Source organism: Cyanistes caeruleus, chromosome 3 (genome assembly GCF_971803275.1).
Source record: "Cyanistes caeruleus chromosome 3, bCyaCae1.hap1.1, whole genome shotgun sequence".
NCBI lineage: Eukaryota > Metazoa > Chordata > Aves > Passeriformes > Paridae > Cyanistes > Cyanistes caeruleus.
The window spans coordinates 48729781-48754784 of record NC_141703.1 but is presented as its reverse complement, the minus strand read 5'-3'; the positions used below and the strand labels follow the sequence as shown (position 1 = coordinate 48754784).

Genomic DNA, 25004 nt, shown 5'->3' with positions numbered 1-25004 from the left:
TTTAATATTTCTCTTCAAAAAAATGTCAGTGAGTTGTTCCAGAGATTAAAGTATTACCTGTATAGTAATTGCGGAATCTGCCCTGCATTCACATCTGTACCATTATTTGATTTCTTGGAACTTTTAAACTGGAATACAACACTGAAAGAGAAATAACTCAGTTATTATTCAAGTCTTATTAGAGCTCTTCTTTTTCAATAAAAAAATACAGAGAAAAGACATACCCATCATCTGTAGTAATAGAGGCCTGTCCATGAGATCCACAATCGCTGCTAGGTCCTGACACTCTTGCCCAGGCTACATACCACCAGCCAGCTTGCAGAAGTACTGGCTCATCAAACATCATTGCATATTTCTCTCTGGGAGAAGTAAATTTTGCAAAATGTTAGATGTGAATTATTTTTTATATTAACTCTTATAATTAGGGTGTAATTTGTTAAAAGACATTGAGATGTAATGGTATTAAGTTGAATCCATTTATATTCAAAACCCTAAAGATTTTAATCCAAAAATATGGTAGTAATTAAAAAATAATTCAGGCGGACCCACAAACGCCTACATCATGCTTGATCTTGAACTGTGAAACAATCATATCAACCAACACCAAACAGAGTAAGGAGACATTAAGTTAAATTAACACACATAAACCCGATTACATTTAATATATAACACTGCAAGCAAAGTATTAATTATAAAGTAAAACATAAAATTGATTTCAGAAAATGTTTGTAAATTACAAGAATTTATACATAAATTCTTAGTAATTACAGTAAGTATTAAAGAATTTAATAGAATATATATTTAGGGGATTGATATGTAAGAAAGAATTAATATATATATATATATTAACATATATGAAAGAATTAATCATGTATAATTTGAAATTTAAATTACTTCATTCCAGGGAATGAAAAAGCAGCTACGACATGGTTAACACCACCATATCCACAAAAGGGCTGCTGCAATATTTTGTATTGTGGTCTCAACACATTAAGATGGAATTTGACTTGGATTTATACAAGAGCAAGAATTTGATTATTTATCTTCTTTTAATTTAAGTACCATAATGGTTTGAGGATATATTTGGTGTTTTACTATTTCCCTACACACTTCCAAGTGTTTTACATCACTTGCTACAAAATTCTAATGATGTAGACCATCTCTGCTGATATTTAAAGTGATACTAAAATGTGTACAGGGAAGTAAAAATAAAGATCAAGCTAAACATCTTACCTGGCAGCACAATCATATGCCAAGACATCTGTCTCAGCAAGGAGGTCTCCATCTGTTTCATGGTCTCCCCCATCTGGACCCAATTCAAACAACTGGTGAAGTAAGAAAATAGTAGAATTATGTCTTAGGTGTTAGAAATCTCATAATACCACTTTTTCTTGTCTGGCATTCTGGAAATCATATACTGCTCTTCCTTCCCAAAAATAACTACTAAATATCACTGACAGGAAAAAGTTCATTTAGAAGTCAGGTATTCACTGTTAAGAAACAGCAATTGACACTGACCTCCCAGACTTAGGTCCAGATATATTTTTAAAAGGTCCAGATATATTTTTTAAGTTTTAACTCCCTAAGTCTTGCAAACAAGACAAAAGCAGAGCACCTAAAAAAGGCAAAGTTGGGCACAAGTTGCAGTTTCCATCACCAACAGAAACGCACTACCTAAACATAAGATCTAAGCTTCTCTGGAAAGGGACAGCTTGACAGTTTAGCAGAGACAGTCAATAGTGTTATAAACAGTGGGTGACTGGGATAAAACAGGATACCTAAGTGAACTTTGTTTTCATACTTAAAAGTAATTTGTATGGTTTGATGATTTTGAAAAAGGACCACAATACATCTCTATGATTTCTCTTGTAAACACTTACTCAATACACAGATTATTTCTGCCAGGACTGGCAAATCTTATCTTGGCTATAAACTAATCCTAAACAAATTGAAAATATAATATTAAAGTATTATCATAACGTTATTATCTCTGGTATTTAAAAGGCATGACTAACATTTCTTGGCTGTACATAGTCATTTGCAATTCTCAGTCATTATGTTAAACTACAATAAAGTGCAACTACTTATTTTGTATTTCCTATTGACTTATGCAAATGTTACTGCTAAATGTGTGTCAACCATTTCCCTAGAACAAACATCAATATCTATTTATCTGAAAATAGAGGAAGAAAATTCAATAACCCACAAAATAAGTAACAACAATAACGTATTCTGAATATATAAAATCTAACATATCTCAGATAAAACATCATCTTTTACCAAAATCCTTATTAAATATAGGAGCAGAGAACACATCTCCAAAACCAGAGCTCCTACACCACAGTGTGTGTTTCTGTGAGGTTTATTTATCCAAAGCCTGATTTATTTAAAATAATCAGTACACATGCTCCACCTATAATCACAGAGTTAATTGTATTCAGTGCCATTTGCCCTCTGTTGAGGAATCCCAGCCCAGAAGCTATCCAGACAAGTCTAAGAAGTGGCAAGGAAAGAGGAAAGCAATGGCTCCTGATAAGGACTCCTTTTCTGCTTTTGAGAACAGCCTCTGATGCATCACAGAGGATGCGATTTTAACCTGAAGCCCACAACACCAATTTTCTGCTGATGGACCTTGGAGCTTTGTGTAAATAGATCACAAAACCATTCAGACCACTAAAATACCTGTCCAAGTATCTCTAAGATGGCACAGCATTTGTGAAGGTAAGAATGGGCCAAATCATGAAAAGCAGGAGTGGTAATTCTCAGCTCTCTACTTCCTACACTGTGCCTACAGGCTTTCCACATACAGTGAACCACTCATTCACCAAAGAATAAAACTAAGTATGGTTTTAGATGGCATCATTAAAATTCTGATTTTGAGAAATAATATTGCTTAAAACAAAACAAAAACTCCTACCTTAATTTTAGCAGTGTATTCACCTCTACCACCAAAAAGACCAAGACCACCTAGCAATATATCTGTATCAGCACAGAAACGGATGGCTTCTACTGAGTGGGCTGAATAACCCCAGCCTCCTCCATGACCTGCAGAAAGAAACCCCATCAAAAATGTAATTAATCTTAGTCTGTTGTTCTGCAAGCTGATCAGCTTGTGCTACAAAATTTTAGTGTGTACATACTTTCAAATCTGTTGACAACACTATAGTCTTCTTTAGAATAAACTTTCATTACTGCTTGAGTCTCTTCTTCTGTATTTGCAACACCCATTTTTAAGTCCTGCATAGCAGCCAAAGTATCAAGGCAACCTAAAAGAAAGCAAAACCAAAAAGAAGCCAAATTTTCTCACTGTTGATTATAATCATTGAAATGGAAATGAACACTAGTTAAGAAAATCAAAGCAATCTGTTTTGTCCCTAAACCACACATATGCTACTAAGTAGTTTATAGTTTTGATTAGGTCAAGTGTCATTGCTGCTGAATCACAAGGCTTGCTACTGAAGATCAAGTTCATTTAATTTATTATCCAGAATAATAAACAAATGTGATTAAACCAACTTTGCAACTTTTCCAATGGCAAATAAATTGCCAGCAACAATTTTTTTCCTTTTTAGACTTACAATATTACCCAGAAAGAGTTCAAGTAGGAACTGAATTATGAACAGCTTTCAAATGCCTCACAAAAGGTGTTTTGTTTCATACACATGGGTACCTAACGTGCCCTGCTTTGACTCAGACATAAAAAAGTACTGTTCAAGTTGAAAGTTATTACATCTCTAGCACACAATGAAGTGAGCAGGTCAAGGAACAGACGACTTTTCAAAATCAGTGGACAAATGTTCAAATCACTTCCAAAGCCGTGCTTTGAAGTACTGGGTAGATTGTATATGGCCAGCTTATGCATGAACACAGTAGAATTAATTTTTGCATTTTTAGAGTACAAAAAAACTACCAAAGGAAATCATAATTTTCTTAGTGGCTTATTACACAAAACTGCAAAGATTATATTTCAATTTTATATGCTGCATTTACTTTAAAATAAAAATAACTTATTGAAGAATACTTTTTCCAGGTTTGGGTGGGGTTTTTTTGAGACTAGAGGTTATGAGTACTGACTTTACTCTGCAGACTGACCAAAAAGATCATCTAGGAAGGCCTCTTACTTTATTATGCTGGCATCTAAGAGCAAGTTCCACCAGAACTCTAAAATCCTCTAACATCGTTAAGATGGCAGGAGATAACTACATCAACAAAATTGTAAGAGTTAAGAGCAATGGTGTAAGACTACAGTAAAATTTTAACTGAAAAACGCCAGAAGTTTTTAGATTATAATTTGTTTACACATTAAGTTATGTTACTTTATTTCATCTAAGCCTCCAAAACTCATCAGCTATAAATGTATACCTAGAATATGCAAAGCTGCATGAGATCTGGTGGTCAGAGCTTTGGAACCTGTTGGCAGAGCAAGTTCTGGACTCAAAATACTACACCGGGATTGCATGTCTGGAGCTGAGGGAAGCCTGGAATCAGCAACTACTGCATTGTAACTCCACAGCTCCCTGGCATTTGGGCGAAACCTAGGGCAAGAGAAAACAGAATTAACAAAATCTTTCAACTACTGAAAAAATACAAAACCTATCCAATAATTCGATTTTTAAGATATTTAATGTAAAATGTAGATCTGCTGGTATAAACTCTTGAAACTCAGCAGCACTATTGCAAATACGTGAAAACTTAACTAGCTTAACACTCTAGCAAATGAAAAGATAGGAAAACTTATTTTTATACTTTAAGTCAAACAGTCATACTATGGGTTTAGAAATTTCAAAAAATGTTAAGACATTTCTCAAATCTAACAAATGTTAAAACAGTATTAACTATTAAGAAGTATGAAGTAACTAGCAAAGTGCTAAACAGAATGGCAGATGTGCTCAAAAATTTTAAAGATGCCAAGCGAAAGTAAAAGGCTTACCTTCAAATAAGAGAAAAAAATCTTGAGGAATCCAACATATTTTGTTTGGGCTTTTTAAAATGGGTAACATCATCTCATGACTTTTTAAGGGTTTATTAAAAAGGGCAGCATAAACAAGGGAAAACAAAAACTTTCTATAATATAGATTAACACATAGAAAATGAAATCTTTGAAACCACTATGTAAAAGGAAGAAACAGTAAGATGACATAGGTCTATGAGAGTGTTCTGACGAAGCACAAAAGGAGTATTCACTTGGTACACTTTAAAAATCTAATGGACAAGGAAATAGTTTAACCAAAAATATGAAAGGGCACCAAATATATTCAGGATTTTAACATGTTAGCAATATTCAAATTTATACACACATGTGACATTCCATGAACACTTCAATTTCACTAAGAGATTAAGTCACAAAGCTTTGAAGAAATGTTTAAGCAGCACATCATCAGAATGCTGTCTCTGTACAAGAAACTGAATCCATCATTTAAAAAGGCATGAAGTAAAATGTCCAGAAATAATAATAAGCCAAAGTATTTAACTACTATCAGGCATATTTATTAACATGTCTCTTCTTCAGACTGTTTTAGTCTTTTTTACTGAAGAAGAATGGGATATAACAGAGAAATAAATCTGCACAGTCTCAAGAAGTCCACACTTCAGTGAGGTATTTAAGCTCTCAATTTAGTTCTACAGTCCCCAAAATACTGCAAGACAGTAAAATATTTCAGTTCATGATCTCGAACATGTGACTTTGTACTTCCTCAAGCTGAATAACTATTTTATTGTCTTCAAGTTGGGTATCATTACCTTGCCTCCACTGAAACTTGCTGCATTCCCATGGCCATTGATAACTAGTTTATTTCACAAACTGAGTCTTTCAGTGGATTTAAACATGCTGAAAATACAGAGCTCGAAGAGATGTGCATGCATAATACCCTTATTTCTAATCTAAACATAATTAAAGTAAGAACTGAACTGATGAGATTTAAACAACCCTGAGATGAACAAAATGCGGAACTATAACCATCCAAGGTACTTCCTGTGTCATACAGAAACATGCCTGGCAAACTCATGCTATAATGTTAATTGGCTGTTAAGTTCCTGAATCTCAGTTTTGGATGAAGACATCCAAAGTAGGATACAAGTAGCTTTTAAAGACGTGATCCTATGAGACACCATCTTTTCCAAATGAATACTGGCTAGCTGGTTCCCTGCACCACTTTAACTTGTTTTGTCTTCAAACAATTTAAAAACTATCAAGCTTTTGAACTCAGAAGTCCAGATTTCTCTCCAAATCCTAGCTAACATAGCTTTTAAATTGTTGTAGAAGAGTTAGATGTAATGATTCCGTGTTGGAAGAAAGGCTTATTATCTACACTTGCTCAAAGACTCCAAAGACTGAAATAAATACAGTTGGTCTGAATGTCTATGTCATCTAAATAAACACATTTCTTTTGACCTCCCAAAATGTCAGAACTGAAAAGAACACCATTGCTCCACCCCTTCTCTAGTGATCTTAACCACTAATGCCTGACAGAAAAACAACAATTCACAACATACACATATGGCAGCTGAATATGGCAAGGAAGTCATTCAGTCAAGTACTAAGTAGACGGAGGAAAGGGAATAAAGGGAGTAAAGAAACAGAACATATTTCAATCCCCAACATATTATTAGACTGGAATGAGAATGATGCAAAAAGAAAAGAGATTTTAAAAAATAAGGCAAGAGAACATGTTTGTTTTGGGCTTACTTGAACAAACCATCCAAAAAAATGTGAAAAATATTTATGGAAGACTATAAATTGTTTTACATTTACAGGGAAAGTAAGTATAATCAAATCTCCAGCCTTGCAAAATACTTTAAAAAGGATTTTATACTACTATTTTAATAGCTATAATCCACACTTGCCTCCAAATAACATCATAGACAGGATCCAGACACACACCAGAACCTTGAAGGTCTTCCTGCTCAGAATCATTGAATGTTTTGCAACTGCCATCTACTTTGTTTATCAGAAGACATTTAAAAGGAGGAGGTTCTGATATTGAAGCTGGTACCAAACCTAGATCAGGGAGCAAAAAGAGCAAACAATTGTGAAGATTCCACTCAATAATGTTTCATGCTTAAAAATGCCATGTAATACAGTAGGGAAGAACAGATATACTGCTACAACAAAAAAATAAATGGTAGTAAAATTTAAATGCAAGTGAAAGTTAGACTTTTACGTTATTATTTTTAATAAAAACCATCTTTCTAAACAAAGGATCATCACATGCAGTAAAACAAGAAAGCCAGAATATTTTCATTCCCTACATCCACTTTTTTGACTAGCTGCTGTATTGTTTACACAACTGAACCCACTTTCTTTTCCAGTACTTCTAGATACACTTAAAATAATATAGAAGAGTTCTTGCCTATTATATGCCTGCTTGCAAATATCTCTGATGTAGCAAGCACATGAGAATTAATGAGAGCTTCATCGATCCGGAGAAAAGTCTGGTCTCCACTTGCTCCAATCCATGTAGCTTTGCGCCCGTATTTGGAGCCTATGTTAGGCATAGGTGCTGGTTTTGCATTCCAGTAGGGCATATCCAGAATTGGTCTGCCAAGCTGACCTTTCTGCAGAAAGAATGTTAAGAATCAGTAGGTGACTGTAACAGTAACTCTCAAAGATGGATAAATTACTTCAACAGTTCCATCACACAAAATAGGTGAGCTGGAGGAGAATTTACCACAGAACTGCCTTCAAAATGTTGTAATGCAGTTAGGAAAAATGGTGCGACCCAAAAAATGTACCCCCAAAAATGTAGAACTGAAAGTTTCTTTCCCCATCTTGTTCTTCCCAGTTCCCCTTATTGGTTGTGTGAATTCCCTCCACCCCTTTCCCCCATCTTCAAAAAGGAGTGTTTATCGATACCTCTTCCTCTTTCCCCCCACTACCTCACTCCGAAGGATCCCAAGAAATAAAGCTGTAACTGCCATCTCAGCAAAGGGAAAGAGCTCGTTTTTAGGTTCTTCTTTGATAAGCTAAACTATCTCCCCTGTCTCCCTGGCTGCTGCTGGGTGGACAGTGGTGACAGAGAGGCGGGGGACGTTAGAAATTATAGCATCAAAACACAATGGCTGCTTTAAAGCCAAGTGTTACACACTTCACTACAAGGAATGAGTTACTGACAGATATATTCCTCCCTTTTCAGTTAGGTTTTTGATTAAAGTTTTTATTAAAAACCCACTCAAGCTCTCTATGATGGATAACCCCCCCCATCTTCAGAATCAAATATAAAAGTATTACTTTCCTACAATGTTCAATATCTGATTAATGTCAGTGCTAAACAAGGAACACACTCATAAGACAGAAAATCTATATTCAGATAGATTCAGATATATTCAGATAGACAGTCCAAGTTCCATTTAATTTTGAACTGATATGGACTAAGTTTTACAGAGCAAATACCTCTTAAAAGTACCTAGAAATTGATTAGCACATCAAACTTGAACTAAAAAAAGCATGAAGTGCTCCGCAAGTACTTCTGCACATGCTTGTTAACACTTACCTGGAAATCCAGGGCCTTACCTCTATGTACAGCTAGTTACTGAGATGGACCAACATATATTATTATTTGCATTATACTGCACCAAAGAATGTAGAAAGAACTGCTGCCAGAAACCTGCACATTCTCTATCTACCTCCCCCAGGCAGAGAAAATGCATTGCATGCCAATGAAGTTGAAATGATTAGAGAGAAGAAAAATGTATATGCAGAAAATGTCTTCTGTTCAGCACATTACTCATCTTTCTTTCTTCATAATAATGTAAGTAAACCAAGTGAAGACATTTTCAAGTAACGTGCTTTGTTTTGGCTTATGAAGCTTTCAGCAAACTTTCCAGTACTACAATATTAAAACCAGACACAAAAATCAAGTGGTCTAAATATGGCCTAAACTTATTTTTTCTTTTAGAGAAAGGAGAAAAAACCCTCAGTCAACTGACAAGCTTTTATACTCTATTTCTGAGAGTTAACTTGGTTTTTCAGAAGCCAAGTTTCACTGCAAGACAACAAAGCTTAAACTTTTTACACGTCCATGTCAGTTTTGACAGGCTGGTGACAAACACCAAACCTCTTGCTTAAAAGTCTGAAAAACAACAGATTATTACTCACTTTTAATTCAAACTATGACTTTCTGCTTCCAAGATTTCAGACTTGTCTTTTTTTTATTTATTTAAATTTTTTTGTGGGTAAAAAGATTTCAAAAGGTGAAACTTGTTATGTTTGGCAGCACATAGTTTTAAAGCATGTAAAAATAGCTCAATACCTATATTCTTGACTTTACAAAAAAGATCCCAATAAAAACATTAGAGGGAACATGCAAACAACAAGATGATTCTGCAGAGATCATTATGAGGGGCATCTTTGCAAACACAGAGAGGCACAAAGGGAAGTAAACAATGTTCAAAAGCTTATTTAGTGAATATTAGAAAGGATTCCACACAGACATGGGAAAATATACACCATGTGGATATGAAAGAAGACTACTGGAGTTGTGCTGTGTTATACTGAGCAATAACCCCTCCCCTCAAGTGTAGGCAGAGCTTTGGCAACTCTCTGCTGTTTCTATGAAAGAAACCAGGACACTTTTTTCTATCTAAAGGAGACAAGTAACAGAATAGGCAACATTCACTTAGAACCGAGCTTGAAACAGTAAGAGTTTGAGAAAACTGGTGCACTTTATAACACTGTTTTAAATCACCATCTTCATTAAAATATAAAAAAAAAAAAACCAACCAAGAATTCCTGGCATTTTGCTTTTCTAACCAGAAAAATACTAAAGGCTACATTCTAAAACATAACAGGCATTGAAGACATGCAGAAGTCATGCGCAGTTCTGTAAGAACAAGTATAAGCAGTCTTGAAAGGTCTCTGAACAACACATTAACTACCAGCTTATTCCCATAAGCAAATAACATTTCCTTACTGAGAAACTTCCAAATGTGAAAACCTGGCCATCCATTAAGAGAATAGCTGTGTGGTTGCTCCCAGCAGTAACTTGTGTACTAGGACCAGGTAATGCTTGCACCAAAGTGGGACATCCCCTATATAAAAATAAATTAATTCTATATCAATACATGGTCATGCAGCATTTAAAACATACATTAATATTGTAAGTATTTCAATCACTGTGAAATATATACTATAGAAAACACTATAGAAAACAAAAACCAAGAAACACCTTGCATATTAAACTAACAGAGGTTTGAAAGACTGCACCGGATAGTCAAGTTTATGCGCTTCTGCTACAGGAAAACAGATCAAGGACCCTCTCTTCAGTTAAACCCAGAAACTACACAGAATCAGAATTATTAATTTAATATATAAGTCTAGAATTACAATTGTGTAGCTACAATAACATATACACGTGTGTGTCTTTATATGAATATAAAATACATGAATAAATGAATATAAAATACATGGCAATGAAATGCAGCAGTAAAATATGTTCTGAGAACTCTACTTAAGCACTTCAAAAACCTCTAGAAGCAATCAAAGCCTTAAATGGCTCATACAGTTACCAGAAACAATATTGCTACAGCACTCTCAAGATCACTATCTAGGGAATTATAAAAGAAGTAAAGGTCTACTCTTCTCTATCAGCTCCTCTCCCATCAAACTCAGACTCAATAAAGAAAGACCTCTCTAAACTATTTTCCAGAGAGACATGAAAAGGTCTAATCCATTTGTCTCCCAAATATGGACAGACATAAGAAAATAAACTTTCCATTTCAGTAAAAATGAAGGGGAAAAAAATGACAGGGTGTTCAAGAAGAAAAGAAAAAAAAACTTAAATTGATGACTTGGAATAGAGCTACCACAAAAGATAAAAAGTATGAGACACTAAAATTTTATTTCAATCCCAATAAAGAGAACAGAAACCTACAAGACTCTGAATCCCATAATGAATGTCTACCTAGAACTAATATTTCCTGTGGAGTTAGGAAGACTGTGAATTTGAAGAACAAACTATTCCCACTGAGTTTTATGTTTAGAAACTGGCTCAGAGTTATACAGAGGATGACAGCACTATGTGAACTTACTTTCAAACACAGCCTTTCAAAAGTAGGGTAACTAAAATAAGACCAGGTTTTTTTATACTGGAATTAAAAAAGGCCAGTCCATAGTTACCTAGTGATTGTTTAGCAGCTGATGTCCTAAAAGATGATTCATCTCAACATTCTGATTTTGGCTGAATTGAAGGCAAAACAGAAGTCAAGAAAGTATGAGGAAGGTGAAGCATCATGTTCAGCAGAAAAAAGGTGGATGGGAAGATGTGAACATATGAAAGTGCAGAACAGAGGAAAGCTGCATGAAGATAGGTTGATGACCCTGAAGAAGGACTAACACAGGTACACAGAAAAAGTATTCTTTGGTGGTAAATGCAGCTTTCACTGACTAGTGGAGATGGAGGGTCTGAAGGGCAGAATAAAAAGCAAAGAATGTACAACACGACAAATTTAGATGGTTTTATTGGTCTACAGACACATGGATTTGGACATCACTGTGATCATACAAAGACACAGAGCAAAGTTTAGCAGCACCAATGATGCAATTAAAAAAAAACTTTACATTTGTCTCTCATTAACTTCAAGGAAACTCAAAAAGACATCCAAACATAAGTAAAATGTAACTAGTAACTAATCCAAAAGTACTCCTTTTAAAAGGAAGTATTTTATAATAAGGTTTTTCTTCCTCAAAATTGTGTTATCTGCAGGCATGGCATTATCAATCATATGTTTATAAAAAAAACAGTATTTCATCTTTCTAATGCTTAAAAACTAAGCTATTATTCTCTAGTTTTCCAATTGAATCTATCAGCAATGTTATATGAATGCTGTGTTTGATAGTCTCTTGGCAACAGCAGAACAGAATCAAATTAGCACCTAATGTACAGAGATGAAATACATTATCTTCTTAAACAGCTTTTTCATTAAGATCACCCAGCTTTTGGAATGGCCAACTACAGCTTATCAGTTCATTTAGAAATGAACAGAAAAAAATAAGAAACTTTACATCATAAAATAAACATGAGTTGCAGAAAACTAGCTTTCACTTCATAAAGGGAAAAGGAATTTCAAAAAGCACAGTAAGACAGTTTGATTAGTGCACATGGAATTTAAAACCTGTAATACTGTTGAGTATTTCCTTATCCAACTCAAACTACACAGGAAAGCTCAGAATAGATACTGAAGAGTCTGAGAGACTCTGGACAAAGTTGTAACAACCGAAGTTTCTCCAGCTGGATCAAAGAAAACAAGAACTATTCCTCTGGCATGCAGTAGAAAGACGCTAGTGTTAAAGTCACAGAATGTTTGGTCAATCACAAAAGACCAGCCTCAGTTACAGAGAAAGTAACTTGAGATCCCTTGGTAAAAGTAGTAATTGCTAAATAATTGAACAGAGATGAACATGCATCAGCTAACTCAGGATCCTGAAGAAGGTCCAGAGGCATTCTGGCTGTCCACATGGAAACCCTCTTCCATCCCAAAGGGTAAGCATTTCTGAGAGTAGTTGTAGTCTTTGAAAATTCATTATGCATGTCTTGTTCCAACAATTGCTGTCCATGGTACTTATGCTGCCAATAGCTGCCTGCCAGGTCCCCAAAACATGTCACTTGGGGCAGCTGACCATGGTGCTGTTAACACGGGCTCACTGGGAGTTGTTACTGTGTAGTGGGTAAGAGGAAACCAGCAGCAACTTCTGTCCATTGCAAGCAGAGTTGGACAACTTCATTACAGTGAAAATGGAAATTTTTATATTTTAGAAATGACTCCATTTTAGAGGAAATTTGGTGAAAGATGTAAATATGACCTGCACTCCGCCACTGGAGTAAAATAATCAGAAAATATATCTAGAAACATGGCCCTAACAAACAGAGATAATGGAACACTTTTTTTTCCACCTGAAGTTATTAATAGGATACAGTCTCTACTATTTTTGTTTGAGTGGAACATAGCTGACCATCTGTGGAAGGTCTGATCAATTTTGCTGTATGTTCCTGTTGAACTTTTGGAAGCTAAATCCTATCAAGACTGTATCACTTGAGTCATTCCATTTCTGGAGTTTGACTGCCAGGTCATGTACTTGCTACTGGAGTGCTGAAGTCAAGTTTGTACCAAAAAAAATGCAGACAAATTTTAAACAGTAACAGAAAGATCCTCAAGTTTTAACTTCCAGCTTCTTGAGAGAAGCATCAGCAAAAAACAGGCCTTTGCTTACCTGAGAACAATACATGCTATTTTTCACCAAGACTAGATACTGCAAAACATTTCTTGCTTCCACTGAGTTTCTAATTCACCAGCATCTAATTTGAGGAGAATATAAGCACAGACTGACAAATCTTTCATGTAGTGAATAGCTCATCAACATCTGCCACTCTGGATGTTACAACAAAAAGCCTACACAGGCTAATTTAATGGTTCCAGCTTACCGATAGGGCATATAATCTACTTCATTCCTCCTGAAGTAGAGGAGGAATTTGTGATGTTTATAATATTCTAATAGAGGAGTCCAGAATTCCCTTAATTAAGAAGAAAGGCATGTCTGAACAGGTGTTCAGAATTCAAAATACTTGAGCATTTTCAAGAATTTAAAAAATATAGTCTCACTACTAAAGCTTTACACTGCAAGACGAAAGTCATTGAAAGGATGCCTAAATATTACTTTTTTTTCTTCCTCTCCTCTCTCTCTCTCCAAGAAATACAGTAAAGTATCAGTTCCTGGATTCAGAAGATGATGCTCTTCCTGAGGTCAATACAGGCAATGTGACACACTGCATGACTGACATACCACTGACCTGGCAGGAGCTGGCCATCTGAGCACCACTGCGTCCCAACTGAGGTGGAACTCTGCATAAGGATTCCCTGTTTCCTTCTCTGAATCCCTTACTGTGAGGACAGAGGAGAGATCTCTACTTAAAGCTGGAAAAAGAAGTACATCAATGAAGAAATTATAATTTGAATGTTGGTGCTAAATAGCAATATAGTACTATAGCCAGTTCTCATGCATAGGACATACTCCAAACTTCTTCAAGGCTTTTTTCAGACACTTTCTAGAGTCTGATGCAGAATGATAGAAAGGTCTGTACCTAGTCACTTGCACCTCCTCAGCTTCTACTTCTGGTCAAGCACTTTCCACCAGCACAAGATTTTTCATATTCTCCTTTAGGATCTCACTTGGAACTACTATTGGTCTTCATCCAGTTTCTATCTAAATAAGCAACAGATGTAGGGTTTACACCTGAAATACTGGCAAATACAGCAGATAGCTCCAAAACCTTCTGAATAGCCAAGTAATTTAATCAAAATTGGAAACAGGTGACATAGTTACCAGTACAAATGCCACTGCTGTATGTACCTCTTCAGCCTTTGAGACAGACACCAGCCTTATTCTAATAGAAACTTGAATTTCTAATTTAAGCCACAGTTCCTTGGAACTAATACCCAAGAATTTCCAGGAAGGAAAAACAAAGTACTTGTCTGTGATATGACTCTACGATAGAGAGAAACCCAGACTGTATTCACCAGTCTAATGCAAACTGAGGAGGGGTAACAGTTCAGAGACTACTGTCAGGCACAGCAGCCAATACAAGGTAGCATTTCCAGTATACTTTCTTTGCTCTCCCCCTTTAGCTTAGTGAATCCAATGCAAGTTTTAAGATGATGATGATTTCTTCAGGAACTTGACAAAAGAAAGGGTTTTGAAGCCTCCAAAGAGATTAGGAGGAGAGATGTTCAGTGATTTTCACCTGACTGCTACAAAAGAAATGAGAACTGAAGACAGATCATGGATGTTCTGCTCTGTATGCCTTTCACATAAGGATACTGAGCATTTCTAGACATACACAAAGTCTCAAAGATTCCTACTACAGAAATCTCCATCGTGTGCATTACATGGCATATGTACATGTCCAAAGACCTAAATCACATTTCCTTATTTAGCAGGACACTTTTTTTTATTTACTTTAATGTATAAATGAGACTCTAAGCATAAGCTAAGGGTGAGATTGAGCTTCACATTAAAGATGTCTATATTTAATTATCTATGCTCTCACTGCAGTCAATTGAGATCAAGTTTACAGAGCTACTAAGCAAACCTAAAGCATGTAAGCAGTAGCTTGTTAGTCAAACAGCTGTCCATGCTCTGTTGACTTCTCTATTTCCACTGACACATCACTCTTCTGCCAACACGCAAAACAAGCAACTACAAAATGCAGCTGAGACCAAAGCTTAGGGACTTCATTTGGGAGGTAACTGATGAGCAAAAAACGGGACTTCATCATAAGTAAAGTGAGATTTGCTCAGTTGGTCAGAGCACAGTGCTAGCAACACCAGCGTTGTGGGTTTGATCCCCATACAGACCATTCACTTAAAGAGTCGGATTTGATGATCCTTGTGGGTCCCTGCCAAATCAGAATATTCTGAGATTCTGTGAATATTCTGTAAACTCTTACCAATGATTTAAAAGTAACAGGTTAAACTAGGTTTACAATATCATATTTAAATTATTGTACATGTAATATTTTACAGAAATAATGAAATCTTAACAAGACTTCAAGATAATTCTCATATATGCAGAGAGTTAAAGAGAAGAAATCTCTCTTATCAAAGCAATGCTAATAACTATGCACAGAAGCTTTCATGTATTAAATTAATTACTTATGCAGTACAAGAGCACTGTTGTTGTAGCCATATTCAGGGAGTTATGGGGAGTAAGTACAGAACAAGACCACTTTATATGGTCTATATTTGAATTTTCACACTTGCTAGCTACAGAGAACCAGAAATTTAGCCACTTCTTATGCATCAGTACAGTAATACACAATTACATCCTTTGATTACCATCTTACCTGGAATTAACATCACCGTGCCCAAGTTGACCATGCTGCCCATATCCAAATGTGTAAACATCACCATTCTCCATCAAAACCACTGAAAAACAGCAAAATATTTTTTTCAACATATACACATGATATGGCACTGTGCCAGTACTGGTTACCCCTCTGAGTAGCAGTTAATGATTTCAAAGAGATACAGACCAGATTCCACAATCCATCATAATTAGCAACTCTATGCGGGAGTAGAGCTCTGCAGCAGATGTTTTAAACTGACTCCAAAATTGCTTACAAGCTGTGATGTAACCAATATATAATACTTATAGTCCTTTTCACTGCTGAAGGACAGTGAGCTGCCTTTCACTGCTGGAATCAGGGAGGTGATGTGGAGATTTGGGTGGTGATCTTACTTTAGAGCATGTAATGAAATGGCATGAAATGTGTCAGATGGAGTTTAGGCTGGATATTAAGGAAAGGTTCAGCTACCCCAGAGGGTAGCTGGACATTGCAGTAAGTTCCCTAGGGAAATGGTCACAGAAGCCGGACAGAATTCAGGAAGTGCTTGGGCAATACTTCCCAGGCACATGGTGTGATTCTTCAAGATGGTCCTGAGCAGGGTCAGGAGTTGGACTCTATGATCCTTATAGGTCCCTTTTAACTGAAGATACTGTATGTTTCTATGACTGTGTAGTAGGCTACAAAATGACCCTCCTAAATTTTTAACTTTTAACACTCCTGCATACATCCAATATTAAAAACTGAACACAAAGCAGTAAAGACACATTTGACAACCTTAAAAAAAAAAAAAATCTGTACTGTAATTAACATTAATTTACTTTTACCTGAATGGTGAAATCCACAACTGACTTGTACAGCTCGCAGTTCACAGTCAAAGCGGACAGCCCCTGGTGGATATGTTGTGATTTTGCTGGCATCCTTCTCACCTCTTTCTCCACTTCCATCTATAAACAAAACTTACAATTATATCCTATGCAGTCTAATTGTTATATCAGAAGAATGACTAGAACAAGAATAGTAAATAATTCCCCACCCCACCACTTGTAAGGTAGAAGAGAGAACTCAGAGTGGCAAAAGAGACAGTTCAAAATGCGGTGTATCAAAGCAGATGTGGAAGACGACAAACTATTTTTAAACAACTTACTATAAAGGTACACATTAGAAAATATCCTCCAAAGAAGAAACTTCTCAAAGAGCAGACAAAAAGAACTAGCAAACCAGAAAATTCAAACTTGAGAACCTTTGCTTAACAGCTATCACTTTCATTTTTCAATAAGGTAGCACAATTAAGTTAGCAGCCCTGCAGTTAAACTCAACAGGCATAGCCTAGTCTACCTTTTCCAATTACTACTCTTAAAGTTTACTTGACTCCAAGTTGGTCACAGAGCCCCTTGTTTTAAGTAGCTGACAATCACTTACACAGCTCATTTCTAACAAAGCAGACAACTCACCAAGAGCATGTCTGCTTCCATGCATTTTTAGACAACATTTCTGTGATTGCCTGTAGTAAGCATGTATGTGTTTAGTAAGTATGAAGCACATTATTGGTTCCTAATGTTAAACTGCCTCCACATTGGACAAAAGCACTGAAGTGTAATGTGCTATTCCTAAATTTCTTTCAAGCTCCTATCTTCAGAAATCAGAATGTTTCCATCATCTATTAAACTTAAGTCATACTCTATCTAGCATATATAAATGATAGAAATACATGAAGCAAAAAATAACTGCACATAGAAGACTGCACATTCTCTGTGTAATAATTCTGAGTACTGCTCTAGTAAAAAAACTGAGACAGGGAAACAATTGCTGCTCAGAGAATTCAGTGTGTTGTTAATTTTGATCTATACCTAGAATTTCTATTTGTTTTCCTGAGTATCATAATCACCAGTGGAAGTCTGAACTTCAAGACTTCATTATTCCCTGTGTGAAGCACAGCAATTACAGACTCAAAAAAAAAATAAAAAATAAATATAATTCTGCTTTTATACAGATTGCTCAGAATTTTCTTTTTATTGCAGAGAAACTGCTGATACAGTAATTTCAGAGTTTTATTACGTACCAGCTTAAAAAAAAAATCTTACTGTTCTAAGAATAAAGCTATTTTCTAGTCATGACTCAAGTATAGAAATTACATTAATCTGCATGTAGTTCACATCTGTAAAGAACAGCATGGATAGGTACTAATGGCTTTGAAGAATTAGGTTTAAAAGCATGGGTAAAGTATCCCTTTGAAAATGCACTACATGCTGGATATGTGTGAAATGGAGACGTGGTCAAAAAACCCTGTCTCTCAGAATTGCCATGGGATTTGTGAGGTTGTGTACACACACACAGATTAGAAGAAATAGCTCTGAAGGTCTGTGTGCAGCTTTTTTTTTTTTTGTATTAATAACAAAAGAAAACATAAGGAGACAGAACCATCACTTAACAACAACCCCCTCTTAGTCCTGTAATTCTTGCTTAAGCAGCTCACAGTATTTAAGTTCTACTACTTCTCAAATACTGTACCTTTGAACTTTTTTATGCCTATTTTTGCATTAAACTCTTTGTGCAAAAGTAATCAGGAGGTGGTTCTAGCAGCTGATATTGCCACTAGAATTATTTATTCAGAAAGCAGTCTACTTACTCTTTCCCAATTTCATGCAAGTTTTTCAGACAGGAGAAGAAAAACAGCTGATTATTCTGGAAGTCTACTGTGGCCCCTGTCTCCCCTCCTCCCTCAAATGCTGCTGAATAATGAAAAATATGAGCTCTCCCACTGTGTAAATGCACTTGAATAATCATATCAGAAATATACATGTCCAGTAAGAATGCGTCATGGTTGCATGCACCTCCAATGAAACATGTTGGGCATACTGCAGCCACACCACCTATGCAGTCACATTAGCCACAAGTAGCAGAGGGTGTCTTCTGGACAGGTAACAAACAGCAGCATATCAAGTGATCTGCAGAAACTTCAGAGGCACATGTGCATTTTCTACCTCATTGTAAGAAAAACATCCTGCTCTAAAGGGCTTCAGAAACTACTAATAAAAATTTGGGGATTTCTGTTTTCTCAGCTGATAAATACATGATACTACCTTTAAATAAAACCTGATTCTAGATATATCCTCATTTTCTCTGAAGTTGGAAACGAAAGCATAGCACTGTACTCCCCTTGAGGAAACACTAAATATTAGTGTGCAAGATGTGGAGACAAGTACCTTCACATGAAACAAGTCTTTCAAATACTTATTGGAGAAATAAATTTGTTTTAAAGGATAAAATTATACCAAGTTGTCATTTTCGATTCCCAAAGTTAACTTCTCAAAGCACTAAGAAGGTAGGAATAGAAGCAACTGTCATATGTATCTTACTTTGCTCAAGTGTGAAATTTTTTAACTGAAAATGGAATTCCCCTCAGCCTTCTCTGCATGGTTAGTAACAGTCTAAAGAGTTTTGAATTGTTTGGATCTTCAAAACTTGGTAAGCACTTGATAATTTATTTGAGGTTAGGTACAAAACCCTTGCAACTAAAATGGCTAGTCTTGTTTAGGAAAAAAATGACTTCTGACCAAAATACACAAAGCCAAATAGATTATTATTAGTTACTTTTAGAGCAGTACTTCTGGACTACAGTGTTTATCTGTTACTCCATGACATGGCCAATACATTATCATATTTTTCCAGCAGCACTGGCTAGAAGAACTCACACTTCGAAATAAGGCTGCAAATAAACTGGGTCATCTTTCCTTCCATTACTTCCAAACAGTCAATTTTTTTAAAAAAAAGTGTTTCCAAAAGTGGATTCTGAAAGTGTATTTGCATGTCTCAAGAACAACTGTAACTAGGAAGATATACATTTTTTTTTCTTCAAACAATTGTGCACTTTTTCATTTCATTATAAGTAATATCAAAATAACTGTTCCTGAAAGGGAAGCATAGAAAGCCTACTGAAGCAGTAACTCTTCTTGTTGGATGCATGGAACCTTTAAGCAAGTTAGTACACCCAGTGTTATCCAGCTGGAGTACCACTGAACAGAAACTTTGACTTCATCTCTCTGAGAGAGAAGAAAGCCCCAAGGAAAAACTATGAAGTACTTCCTGCTGTCAACACTGAGGGGGTGTGCTCCATGAATAACTTCATAATGACGGGTTCTCATCTTTGATATCTCAAAGCTGGGGAAGGAGAGAACTGCAAATGCAACCAATAAATCCCCACTACCACTCAGAAAATTCTTAACTCCTGAAGACAATTCTCCTCCTCCATTAAACGTACTTAGAAGTTCTCTTGGCTCTTACTGCTGCCACAAAAACCACTGCCTTTCCAGGAACGAAGGAAAAGCTCATTCAGTCCCAATAGCAAGTGAAGTGATAAGCTTTAAATGAGATTTCTTCTGGCAAAAAACCCAAACCCACCATCTTTACAGAATAACACTGTGGACCCTTGCTTGGCCAAGACCGGAGGAAAAGCATTTTGTTAAGTGTTCCCCAGCAGTAAGGGTGGTGATACTCCATTTGTCACTTACCATCCATCTTTGGAAGGCAGAAAAAGCACTTCTAACGATGTTAAATACGTCTTCTTCCCACAGATGAAAAACTTTCATGGAATATGACTGTACAGTAAAAATTCTTACAGTAACTGTCTCTTCAGACCACATCATATGTCAACAAATTTTTGTTCTGTTCAGCAGCAATTACCCAGATAAAGCATACTGGTCAAGTTACTGGTTAGTTTCTGTGATGTCCAACCCTCACAAGGTGCTCTGAATGCCATAATCTAATTCACAGATGTTACAACATTACTTTAACAAATCAGCCTGTACCTCCAGCTTCTTGGCTGTCTACCCCACACTGCAGCTAAAATATCTGTAATCAATTTTATTGCTACAGTGCAGGGGTAAGAGAAATATACTCTTGCTGTGAAAATCATCCATCCTGAGGGCAGCAAAAAAAGTCAGTCTGTTGGATGCTTGAGAGGTTGATACAGAGCTTACTTGAGCTTATAGATGAAATATGATATGCAGAACCACAAGTGCATAACACGTACAATGAAGTGGTGATAAACTCAAGTCCTAATTAGAAACTCAGCCTTAGATGTAGGTTTTCATTGTCAGCTGGCTTACTCCAATGAGTGCTTCAAACTACTCTGCCCTTCACATGGTATCTTAGCTAAAATATTAAAAAGCAAATTCCAAGTAAGCTTTCTTGAACATCTGGTAATTCTCTCTTAGTACTTGCAAAATGGTTGACCTATATCTTGCTCCATCCATGCAGGTTCAGCTTCATCAAGTCTTTGTCCTTTTCAGGCTATTTGTTTCACATTCCTTAGAACATTTACCACTACTTCCAAATACAGGAAAAAGGTGGCATTCAAACTGCTGAATCATAGCTTGCTCAAGAAGCTTACTTTGTTTTATATTGCTACTCAGTTAATTTCTGCAGTTGAGAAAATTGTACAGACTTTCATTAATATTTTTTACTCAGATCCCCAGTTATGGGAATACACAGGGATTGCAGATGTAGACTGGAAACTCACTACCTCATTGAAGAATGAGGATGAAGCACAAGCTCATTTTTCTTCTCAAACCACTCCATGAATACCAAAAATGTCATACTTAATTTCTGCTTATAATTGTGAAAGACAGATCAGGAGGACTATGCTTAAGTATGCAGCTTTTTGCAGTAACAAGGATTTGATATGCATATATATCATATATAATATGATAATGTGAAAAGTATAAATGTGAAAAGAGTAAATGATAATGGCAAGATTTCTAAAAAGTCAGCTGTTTCAATGAAGTTGGAGTTTTCACCTGGACAATCAAATTGGGGAATTCCACAAGTGACAGACAGGCAGATTATTATGAAATAATTCTTTACTCTGAGGGTGATGAAGCACTGGAACAGGTTGCCCAGAGAAATCAAGGATGCCCCACACCCAGAAGTGTTCTAGGCCAGGCTGGATGGGACTTTGAGCAACCTGATCTAGTGGAAGGTGTCCCTGTCCACATCAGGTGGTTGGGACTGGATGATCTCTAAGGTACCTTCCAACCCAAACCATTCCATAACTCCATGGTCTGACAGTATGTACAAGTACATATCAAATACACTTTTTATATTAGACCGTAATTGCCTGAAGAAGTCCTGAAGACGCTATCCACATTAAAGTTTAAATATCATTATCAAGAGAAGTCCTGCAGCTGCAAGCAGGGAAGTGGCAGCAGGTAGATACCAGCAAGTTTAGTACTGGCCTTATCAATACTACCAGCTGAACTAAATGTTCCTTGCCCAAAGATCTTGATGGTCTTGGATGTGTGAAGAAGAGTACTATGGCAGAAAATCTGAAGGAAGACAGTTTGAAAAGCACAATTTGAAAAAATAAAACATAAAAACTTGCCGATTTCAATGTGATAATGTCCTTTTATCTCTGCTGTATTATAGCTTTTACATTCTGCCTCAAGGAGAGGCATGCCTTCTAAGATAAGAAATATACATTACCTTTTCACAATTCCCACCTTGCCTATTACATGGATAACAACCCACTTCACCAGTTTTCCTTTTTCCCTTGGAATCTCTTGGAGAAGCTAAGGGGTATTTCTAGTTCCTAGTGGAATTTATGGCTGTCTTTTGAAAGGCAATTTTCTGAGGCAGAGAAGGGTCTAAAAGTTTACTTGAAAACCTCCTTATTTTTTTTAGTATAAGACACAAAGAACAAAAACCAAGTATTTCCTTCCATATAGCCTTCCTTAAAAAAAAAGAAATGTTCAGTTCAGGGCATATCTGACAAAAATCTTCCAGCGTAACACAGATCTTTACACTGTTCTTACAACTCCAAGAGGCAACATAAGCCTCAAACTGACACTAATGAAAATACCTCTTGTAAGGAGATACTTAATCTGAAGTGAGTTCCAACATCTAACATGTGCCAAAAAAGCACAGATGTAGCCAGGACAAGTTGACTCCTTTATGCACTTGTCTGTGGAGCCAAGGGTTTGCAGTAAAACAAGCAGTAGCATCCAGTTCAGGAATAATGGCCATCAGCGAATTGTCACTCATGTAACATTTAAACTCAGTATGTCCTCTTTCAGCATGCAACCTCTCCAGTGAGATTATGATAGGTTATTCCACTTAACTCACCAAGACTTAAAGCTCAGACAATATGCCTTTCAGTAAGACTGAATGTTATGCAGATTCAGGATCAGATTTTGCTTTCATTTCCATGAAGTATCTTAAGATGATTTTACGATCCAGTATGCTCATAACTCAGTAAGCCTATCACCCACACACACTGAAACTTTATCCCATAAGGCTTCAAACTGACATACAGCTTGTTTGCATACATGCCAAATACAATCAGTAACTTCCACTAATTCAACTGAAATACCATACTAACTCTTGTAATATTTAGCTGTTCTTTAGGAAAATAGCTGAAGCATTCTGAACCATTCACCATTTTTAGGAGCCTCCTACTCACTTTGATCAGGTCTCTAACCTCCATTTTTCATATTTGTATTTTATATATAATTAATGTACGTACAGACACATCAGACACAGATAAATACAATCTATGATCAGATTTGAGAAAGCTCAACTTCAGTAAGTTCAGCTGAAATATTTAATAATACACTACCATTTTCCAAGAAACATACATGTCATTTATATCTGAACTTACATACTGACATAATTATATCTGAAATAACACACTTATAAATTGGCTTCCCAGACATACAAAAATGCCTGAAATAACAAGACTCCTTCATACTTAGACTCTGTAAAAAACATTTAACTCAAGATTATTGCACAGAAAAACCTGTCTTTTGATTTGCATTCTCCTCATTCAAAGTTAGCAAATAGTAATGTTTACATTATTTCAAATACTTCACTCCTAAAAAGGGCTTGTTGAATGATAACGTGTCTGAAAAGATTTATGCCAAAATTAACAAGCCTGGAACTGCTATGTTCAAGTAATCACCCCAAACAGACAACACAAAGGATAAGAAAAACTCAACACAAATGCAGTGCAACAGTCTAGAGTCACTCTAACATGTTAAGTTTCCTACAATAAAAATAAAGAACCTCAAGAATAAGACAGCATTAGAAATAAGACACACAGAAAGACAATGCATATTTCACAAAAAAGAAAAGGGTGGAAGAAAAACAAAGATGATGCCGACAGAACACTTACACTTCTAAAGAAAGATCAACATTTAAATGCATTTTCTTTCTCCTCAGGTAACAAGATACTAACAGGAAGAAAGGCAGAACTCATTTTGTGCAGTTCTTTGGAAAGACAGATTCAGCATCTGGAAGAAGTGACTGGGAGGCTGGGCTTATTTCCACCCTAGTCAATAAGGAATACCAAATACCTTTGTGCTTGTCCCGTTTATGCTTTAGCGGTGCTGGAGAGAGTCTGATTCTGGCTAGAGCCTGTTCTCGATGGTTCATAAAAATAGGACCAGGAATTACAAGGGGGCCTGAGGAGAAACATTTTGCACATGCATAGGAAAGCTCACAAAATGGTAACAAAAGTATGTTAAACAAAAATTCAAATTAAAAGCAATGAAAAAACAAGAAGAATAATAATTATAGTCTTGTTTTCTTAAATTCAAAACACCTTAAAATACAAGAAACTCACCATTTCTTCAAAACTTTTGCAAATAACCAATAAATATCTCACAGTGATAATTTTACCTGAATTTCTAAGTATGCAAGTGTACTGCAAACAACAAATACAACATAAATTAGAGTAAAATTTGGAAGTGAATACCCATCGTCTTTGAAAGATAAGAAGAGTAATTATCATGCCTTACATCCAACAAAACATTCAAAATACTAATTTGGAACAAGATCAATGCTAAATTTAAAAACCACCACCACAGATTTGTTTGGAATTACTATATTTAAGATGCAGAGTTATAAGTCTTAAAGAAAAAGTTCCATGTTTAATGAAGAAAGTTATTCAAATCATATGGATCTTTTCTTACCTACTTAGTAATTTTGAAATCTATTTTAAAAATATTTTTCCATTTATTGAAAGGTCTTCAAGAGAAGATTTGATTTAAAGAAAACAATGATACATGTATTTAAATTTTTTTCCAGATTGCTTTTTCCTTTTAAAACTCTAGACTTCGGCGGTGAGGTACTATGCCTAATTGAGGCTGAGTATAAGCAGGTCATGGACAAGCA

At 35.9% G+C, this 25004-nt stretch overlaps 1 protein-coding gene across 50 annotated transcripts in view; it reads right to left on the bottom strand.

Annotated features, from left to right (window-relative positions):
• The window catches only part of MYCBP2 (MYC binding protein 2), a 171761-nt gene that overhangs the window by 87102 nt on the left and 59655 nt on the right, over nucleotides 1-25004 (bottom strand). For 45 of the 50 annotated variants that reach the window (XM_086880920.1, XM_086880922.1, XM_086880928.1 and 42 more), the window contains exons 18-29: nucleotides 24185-24292; nucleotides 16661-16780; nucleotides 15834-15915; nucleotides 9909-10026; nucleotides 7350-7554; nucleotides 6844-6997; nucleotides 4363-4535; nucleotides 3141-3266; nucleotides 2918-3045; nucleotides 1234-1325; nucleotides 225-359; nucleotides 58-141 (exon numbers count right to left, since the gene is read on the bottom strand). In XM_086880920.1, the coding sequence (XP_086737046.1) occupies nucleotides 58-141; nucleotides 225-359; nucleotides 1234-1325; nucleotides 2918-3045; nucleotides 3141-3266; nucleotides 4363-4535; nucleotides 6844-6997; nucleotides 7350-7554; nucleotides 9909-10026; nucleotides 15834-15915; nucleotides 16661-16780; nucleotides 24185-24292 (1525 nt within the window). The remainder of the gene's footprint in view (nucleotides 1-57; nucleotides 142-224; nucleotides 360-1233; nucleotides 1326-2917; nucleotides 3046-3140; nucleotides 3267-4362; nucleotides 4536-6843; nucleotides 6998-7349; nucleotides 7555-9908; nucleotides 10027-15833; nucleotides 15916-16660; nucleotides 16781-24184; nucleotides 24293-25004) is intronic. The other 5 variants (XM_086880931.1, XM_086880939.1, XM_086880932.1 and 2 more) reach the window with 1 other exon arrangement.